General features: G+C 34.7%; 1 protein-coding gene and 1 long non-coding RNA gene across 2 annotated transcripts in view; both read right to left on the reverse strand.

Moving 5' to 3' along the window:
* The window catches only part of LOC121943637 (mucin-2-like), a 51,465-nt gene extending 46,228 nt beyond the window's left edge, over window positions 1-5,237 (reverse strand). Inside the window, exons 1-2 of the mRNA XM_042487213.1 lie at window positions 5,106-5,237; window positions 1,615-1,729 (exon numbers count right to left, since the gene is read on the reverse strand). Coding sequence (XP_042343147.1) covers window positions 1,615-1,729; window positions 5,106-5,176 — 186 coding nt within the window. The 5' untranslated portion in view covers window positions 5,177-5,237. The remainder of the gene's footprint in view (window positions 1-1,614; window positions 1,730-5,105) is intronic.
* Window positions 5,238-5,285: 48 nt separating this feature from the next.
* On the reverse strand, window positions 5,286-7,476 carry LOC121945884. The gene is made up of 3 exons (XR_006105980.1): window positions 7,388-7,476; window positions 5,455-5,496; window positions 5,286-5,372 (listed from the first exon to the last, which is right to left on the reverse strand). It is a non-coding gene; the product is annotated as an uncharacterized LOC121945884 (long non-coding RNA).
* Window positions 7,477-8,705: the final 1,229 nt, after the last annotated feature.

The following is an 8,705-nucleotide window of genomic DNA, read 5'->3' on the forward strand; positions in this document are numbered from 1 at the left end:
TACTCATTTGTTGGTTTCTCACTTTTCTAATTTTCTGAATTTTTATTTTACCAAATCCTTGCTGATTTTTGGATAATTTCTTCTTTTGTTTGCCTGTTTGTTTGTCATTTCTTCTTTTGTTTTGCATTAATCCCGTGTTTTTGAAAGAAATTGCACCAATTTGCTCAGGTTTTAAAGGGTTAAATACCTTTCTGAAGCTAGAGGCACTGATGTCGTTTCAGGTTCAAAATGGTTACAATACTACACTGATGCAAACTCCAGAGAGATCGAATTTATTGACACAAAGCAAATGTATTCGTAATTTAAGTGCTTGTAGTAAAAAAAAAGAGCGAGAATGTTTGCATGCATGACACGGCCGGAGGAGAAGATACCTTCACCCTAAATAGATCAGCTCAAACTCTGTATTTCATCCTTTGTAACATGGAGCGACTTTGCTTTTCTTGCCCTGTTTTTAGGCGCCTTTCACAAGTATTTAAACCTTTGAATCGTGGGGCGCCCAGGAGCTCGCCTGGAAGAGCGGCGCCCAGGTTTGACTCCGCCCTGCAGCTCCTTGCCGCATCTCACCCCCTCTTTCCCCCCCGCTTTTACGCTTACGCTGTCAAATCTCTAATAAAGGCAAGAAGCCCCAAAAATGAGTAAAAAACAGATTTATTTACTAATTTATAAAAACTTTTTTTTTCAAAAACATGAGAAAAGGGAAATTCGGTGATAAATCTTTCACACGTGTCAAGAAATTAGTAAATTTAGATTAGTTTTTTAAAGCAAGAGAGCAACAAGCTAGGTAAACTTTCTAATGATCATGATTACATGTTTAAATTATGTTACAAATTATTGTATTTTTTAAGCACATTTTACAGGTCATTTCCTATTTATTTTTTACTTTTTTCCTGCAATTTTCTTGTACTTTTTACTAACCTCTTACTAACTTTTGAGGTAATTTCTTGCTCATTGCCTTCTTCTCATGTTTTACTACTTTACTAGTATTATCAAGTGGGTTGTTTTATTTTTATATGCAGCTTTTATTATGTCTTTTTGTCTCCTGTGTGTTTTGATGTGAAGCACCTGGTGCATGTTGTGTTGTTTCTTGTAAAGTACATTGGGCTGCATTTCCTGTATGAAAGATTGTGCACTGCTGCTCACCACTAATCTTACTGCAGACCTTTATCAGCTGGTTTGTGGGAAACTGAGTATTTTGAGGAGCTGATAGCACTGAAGTACATCATATTTATCGCCCAAGTGCAGCACCGTGACTCTTGTGTGTGGCTTTAATGGCTTTTGGAGAACAATGGCGCTGTGTGGTAACGCCGGATCGGCTCTATCAGACCGCGGCACACAGACAGGGAGGTTTATTGTTGGTCTTTTCATGAGAATTGTTGATAATAAAATGATAAGATAGCATTAGCCTTTATCCATTAAGCTATTAAAACAGCTGAAGTGTGTACTCATATGCAACAAGCTTGTGCAGGAACAGGCTGATGCGGTTACACATCCTGTTGGGTTGTTTACAACAGCCTCACAATGTGTGTTTTTGTCGGTGTGTTTAAACTCCTGGTGACTGTACACCTGAACACATGACGGGAAAGGTTTGTGTGCACATGAGAGGGTGTTACATACATCCAGAGAGTCTTCCAGGTTCCACACGGCCGTAATCCCGAGCTTGGCCTCCACGGTGATACTGGACGTGGTCCCCGTGATGGACACCCCGAACGCGAAGTGTGGCAGAGACACCCTGCGGCAGAGAGTCAGTGTGAATGAGACACAAGCTGGCACAGGAAATCATATTCTAATCAGAAACTGTGTGTTCAGCGAATTACATCACAGAGAGTCATGAGGCTCATTTGAAAGAGAAATCCAGGTGACTGAATGTCACCACACAGGATGTTCTGGAAATGACTGCAAGGTTTGAATGGTGGTTTCATTCACTGGATGTAAAACCAAAAGATGGTTAAGACTGCAGAGGTGTACGATCCCCTTTAACCCTGTGAAACCTGGAGCGACAGCAGTTTCCTTTTTGCTTTCTTGTTTTCACAAGCACTCAAACAGCTGAAACACAAGCAAGTTCTTTTGATTTACTTCAAAACATGGAAGGAAAAAGCATCCAGTAACCTGGCATAAAATGTCCCGCAAACTGCAAAAAAAAAAAAGTAAATGTGACAAGAAAAGATAGAAGTAGAGAATCATCAGGAAATTATTAGATAACCAAACAAACAAAACAAAAAAATTAGTGTAGATAATATATATATATATATATATATATATATATATATATATATATATATATATATATATATATATATATATATATATATATATATATATATATATATATATATATATATATATATATATATATATATTAAACATAGATAGATAGATAGATAGTAAGTACATTTTGTTTCTTTTTCTTTTCTTTTTTGTGCTAATTTCAGTTAATTTTCTTGTAACTTTTTAATTTTTTGCTAATTTTTGGAAATTTCTTGTTAAGTTGCTCTTTACTTTTCTGCATGTTTTTGAAAGATATCAAAGCAATCAAGCCCTTTTTCTGTGATAGAGTAAGATCCATTATGTTTAACTAGAAATAACCAAAATCGCCATCACCAAACTTCTTTTAAATAAACAATAATTTTAGTGTGTATTGAGCCATCATCTTTTCACATCTTAGCAGGGTGAATTAAGGGTTAATTCTCACCAAACCAGAGTTGGTGAATCCAGGATCAGTGGATAGATCAACCGAGATGGTTTCTGAGTCCTGTCTTATTCCTGTTGTCTTTGAATGAAGTCTATTTTATGATGACAAAAGTATTGCTTGTTTAATAGGAGTCTGGTGGGTTTGGTGAAACAAATTTTGAAGCTTTTTTGGTTAAACAAAGAGGGTCTTACTCATCAGCTAAGTGTCTATCTCTGCCGGGATTGTCTCCAAAATGTCGTTACAATCTGAGCCTTTAAATCTCTGGACCAGTTTTAAAAAATGTTCTTTTTAGTCCCTTAGACACAAAAACCGGAGAAAAAAAAGGGTGCAGGTAGAAAATGTTACCCTTTGATATTATCGTATAATATTGACAATACTGATCAGTTTAAATCTTAAGTTTCAACAAAAAGCTGCAGAGAGATTCTGTGCACTTTGTTTGCAGTGGATCTTTCTTACTCATGATAATGTCTGACCAAACTCCACAGTGTCACTTTGCTTTCTTAACATCCACACAGCCTTTGTTTGCACTTCACTTTCACACAGCGTGAAAATCAACTTCCAGCTTCAAACTTGTTTGAGCAGCTAAGAGGCCGCAGCGAACAGCTTACTGCCATTTTTTGTTTTTGACGCTGCCACCGGGAGGCAGAGAGATATTGTTCATTTCCAAATCCTTTGAAAGAGATTAAATATTTAAACATCTCAGTGATTTAGAGATCCTGTTCTCCCCCGATAAGAAGAGGCAGAGTTTTGCATTAAAATGTAACACTGAAAGACTCCAGTAGTTAAAGTCTATTTTTAAGATGTTATATGATGTCAGACAGATGTTGGACGCTGACGTCTGAGCGATGATAAATTTTGGTTGGAATGAACTTTTTTTTGTTTTAAAATTTTAAATGCCTAAGAATTTCACACTTGTGTGGATGACAGCTCTTTGAAACCCAAAGAAAAGGGGAAAAAAGTGCTTACAAATGTATTGAAATACTGTGACATAATTTTAGCAACATCACTTTTCTTTTGCAGCTACACAAGAAATATTTAGACCGTTGAACCCTGGGCAAATTGGTTCAATTTCTTTCCAAATCATAAAAAAGGGCAACTTGGTAAGAAATTTTTCACAAATTGCAAGAAATTAGTAGAATTAGAAAATTATTTTTCAAAAAACAAGTGAAAATGCTGAGGTAAAAATAATTGAAAAGGCTAGGGGAAATATATTCCTAATTTTAATAACTACTTTTTAATAACTACTACATTTCTTTTTTAAATCAGTTTTTAAACACTCGTTTTTTTTTTTGTTGTTTTTTTTTGCCTTTTTTGTTTTTCAGGTAATTTCTTTTCTTTTTTTTTAATGTTTTGCTACTCTTGGGATCTTCATTAATTGTTCATTGCCTTTCCCAAGTTTTTGAAAAATTCAAGACAATTCTTTCAGGTTTCAAAGGATTAATGGTGTTATAGTGAAGAACATATTACGACTTATTCAGGACTTAAAACTCAAAGTTTAGGACATGGGCCTCAGGACTAACTTGGAACTTGGAGTGCAAAGACTTGAAACTTTTGACTTTCAAAACAGTGACTATAATAATACATAACATAATAAAATAATAAAAGATAATAATAATAATAATAATAATAATAATAATAATAATAATAATAATAATAATAGTCATTATTATTATTATTATTATTATTATTATTATTATTATTATTATTATTACCATCATAAAATACATAAATTGGATATTTATATAATTTACTTTTCATAAACAGACACTGACTGTGATGTTGAGTATTATTTTTCATAACTTTTAAACTTTTAACTTTTTTTTTTTTTTACTTTTAGATGTCTGTTTATACCTCCCTGCATACTTTGTTTTCATTAACAGTTTTTTTTTTGGTTAGTGATTTCTTCTTTTTTTATGTTCTGTTTTCTTGTTTATTTAACCCACCAAAGCAAACTACCGTTTTAGGGGGAAGTTCATTTTTTTGACAGGTCTTTTCAACATGTTCGTACGAAGGCAACAAACAGAGACTGAGACTGAGTGCAACTTAGTTTGTTTTTTCTGCCTTTGAGTCAAAGCCAGTAAAGTACATATTGCTGCGCTGCCACGCTTCAGTGGTGATGGCAAGAATAGCATGTATGCTTATATCTTAAATTAAATGAATTAGTACCGAATCTCATGCAATAATAATAATAATTTACCAGCTAATTTTACACATGATCCATGATAAAGATACAGAACAAAATAAATGCATTCCAAAATAATGCATAGAAAAAAATCTACAAAACATGTATTAGGGGGAGAACAGTTAAAATCAAGTTTTCCTGCAGCACTGAATGTAAAACAGTCTCAGTCTCTTCAACATGAAACATATGAGAAAAGTGTCTCAGGGATATTTGAGTGCTCTGAACTGAACTTACGTCTCTCCATTGACCTTCACCCTCTCGTCCAGGTTGTTCGACAGCTCCACCACACAACCATCGAGCATCATGATGATGTTGCTGATGGTGTGGATGTCGTTGGCCACTTCACGCCTCAGCTGGATGTTGAAGTTTTCGTAGGTGCTCTCGCACTGATAGGCCACGGCATGGTTACAAGTGGAGGGCAGCTGGAAGAAATTCCCATCAAAGGTCTTCCAGTGATAGTTTCCCCAAGTCGAACATACTCGGCGATGTGGTTTGCGTCAACTAGAACAACATATCAAAATGTAATTTTAACTGACAACAACAATTGAAAACATGAGTTAAAGTCTATTTGAGGTAAAGTTACCTGAACTCAGGCTCAGTGTCTTTAGTGTAGGAATGATTTTTACTGCAAAAAAAGAGAAGAAAAACAGGTTATTTAATGTTCTCACAAGAATGTATTTTCAAGACTCTTCTCCCAAAAAAGTGACACTATAGGTCATTTGTGCAGTAGCTTATTACAGCTAATATTTACGTTTAGTGTAGCAGTGACCTCTAGTGTCAGGGTAATTATCACGGAAGCAAAGGAGGAAATCAGCCGACGAACAAAGAGTGAAAAGTTGATGTCAGATAGGTCATTTGTACAGCAGCTTATTAAAACCCATATTTTACGTTGAGTGTAGTAGTGACGTCTAGTCGCCTTAGTAGTTATGACGACAGAAAATGCTGATGTCAGTTGACGTAGTATAAAGAGCAATAACGTTTCTGTAGGGAGTTAGTCGGGGTGGTGGGTTGGTTCAAAAAACACAGGACTTTTACCCAGGAGACAACTGTTTGTGCTCTGAGTGAAACCAAATTCAATACTGAGATATTTTAAGTTATGTGTGTACTTAGCGTCAAGTCAAAAAACACAGGACTTTGACCCAGGAGAAACCAAGTCAATGGTGAGTTGTTTGAAGTTATGTGCATACACAACATCATGTTACACACTTAACATTACATCATTGCAATTTCAAGTCATGTTACATTAAATGTTACAAATGTTACACATGTTACATAAAAGAAAATGACCTGAGAATTAGCTGGGGGGATATTCAATATTACCCAAAAACAGGAAGAAAAAGAAGAACTACATCAATAACTCTTAAATTATATATTTAAGAGTTTAAAATGATGTTACAGAAAAACACAGCAACATCTAGTGTTTTTTTTCAGCATAACATACCTAAACAGAATAGTAGAGATAGCTTAATCAGGTTAATCTAATTTAACACAAATTTTCATTAAAATATAGTGAATCAAAATTGCCCCACTAGACAGCTGAGCTGAGCTTAAAGGGTTATTAAGACTCGCCTGAAATCAATCAGACATTGAAAATTTGCAACAAAAGAAAAAGAAAAACAAACAAATTTAAACTGAAAAAGTGCTCAGATAATACATAAATATATTACTGTCACATAATTTTAAATGTATACTTATAATAAATATATATGTAGTTCTCTTTACACATTTCCCCATTGTTTGATAATATTAAACTAATTTTCTCTTTTTCTCATTTTTCTTATCACATTTCACTCATTTCTTGCGATTTGCAGGACATTTCTGTGTTTTAGGAAGAATTAAAAACTATTTTCTCAGGTTTTTAAAGGTAAAAGGGGAAAGGAAATTATCTAGCTGGGGGTAAATATTAGAAAATATCCAAAAAAACTGAGGAAAAAGTTCAGACAACTATATTCATAATATTCTTATTTTAGATATTTAAATTATGTTACACACAAAGAAAAGCACTTTTTAGGCCATTCGTCTTCTTTTATTTATTTATTTTACTTTTTTTTTATTATTATAATTTTCGAGGTATTTTTCTTGCAATTCTTTTTTTTACTATTGTCTTGATAATGTTTGGGGCATTTTTTTATTCAGTTACTCATCACTTTCTCGTGCTTCTGAAAGAAATAAAGCCAAGTTGTTTAGGTTTCAGTGAGTTCAACAAAATTTGGCTGCCTGACATGAGCCTGTCAGGATGAGAATGGTTACAGATGTTTGACAACTTTTAATCAGCTGCTTCAGGCTTTGCCTCCAGGCTTTGCCTGAAAGTTTAGAAGTCAAAGTTGGGACGTTATACAAAACAGTTTCTTCAGAGTATCTAATAATATTTTTAAAGATGAATACAAAATACATATAGAAACACAAAAATGAACTTCTGTATACGTCTAGTCTTCCTCTCTATGACCTGTTACAGTCATCTTATATTGTAATATATTAAGTTTAAAGCTGTGAGCATTTTTCAAGTTAAAACTCACCAGACTGGGAATGTGAGCCAACCAGCAGCGTCAGGTAGATGAGCCATAACGTATGATGGAGTCCTTTAGTCCCCATGTTTGGTCCTGAGGACTAACCCACTATGAGAGGATTCACCTGTTGGACAAATCTCTTTATAACCAGAGGAGGTGGAGCCAAGACACAGAGAGAGAAAGTGTAAGGCAGCTCCACCACTTATGTGAGATTAACATATTAAATAAATACCTGACAGTGCACACAAGGTTACTATTTGTTTGCTCTGCACACACATCATCACCTCCATCGCTGCACTCAGGAGCTCCTTCAGCCCACAGGCCTGTGAAGAAACTCAGAAGCGACTGGAGGCTGCGATCATATTTAATCAACACAAAAACGCTCAAAAATGATTTTATTATGGCATGATGGGTTACGTGGATTAATTAGATGGAGCTTTTCTGCAGTCACATAGTTGAAAGTTTAATTTTAAAGAGTTTCTCAGCATCCATTCTTAACCTTAATACTTTGAAACCTGAAAAAATGTCCTGATTTTTTTCAAAAAACATGAGGAATAGGCAATGAGCAATTAAAGAATATCCAAAAATTGACAGGTAAAAAAGCACAGGTGGGACCGAGTCATTGTTTTGCAAGTCCAGTCCCAAATTTGCCCTGAGTCCCAAGTCCTGAACTTTTGAGTTTTAAGTCCTAAACAAGTCATAGTGTGCTCTCCACATATATTTTAACATCAGATTAACCCTCTGAAACCTGAAAAAAATTGTCTTGATATTTTGATATTTTTTAAACATGGGCAAAAAAAGGGCAATGAGCAACTAAAAGAAGACCCAGAAATGGTTAAATGGTTAAAAACAAATATACAAAATAAATAAAAGTACAAGACAATTACCTTAAAATTAGTAAAAATAAAAGAAAATGGGGAAAAAAATTATGTTACAATATTCTGAATATGTTATTATGACATTTATAAAGATAGTTTCCCTGAGCGCTTGGGCTGTAAAAAAATCTAGTTGTTAATATATAAATAAATATGAAAAGAGAGCATAGTCCTCTTAATTTTTCTTTAATTCTCAGGTATATAAACTGTAAATCAAACATATTTTATCAACATATGTTGTTGACTGATATGTTTCAGCAGCAGACTCTGTGCTGGACTCTCGGTCCCTCCTGGCCGAGGCAGAGAGCACAGCAGCGTGTCCCGATCTTTGGAAGCCAACTAGAGCTTTTTGAGGGATCGGGTTTGGTCAGACTTGGGCTCGGTGTTTTCCGTGATGTTGGATGGGCGGGGTCTGGCTTTAAACTCGCACAGGTCGATTCAGTTCGAGTTGT

Source organism: Plectropomus leopardus, chromosome 1 (assembly GCF_008729295.1).
Source record: "Plectropomus leopardus isolate mb chromosome 1, YSFRI_Pleo_2.0, whole genome shotgun sequence".
Classification (NCBI taxonomy): domain Eukaryota; kingdom Metazoa; phylum Chordata; class Actinopteri; order Perciformes; family Serranidae; genus Plectropomus; species Plectropomus leopardus.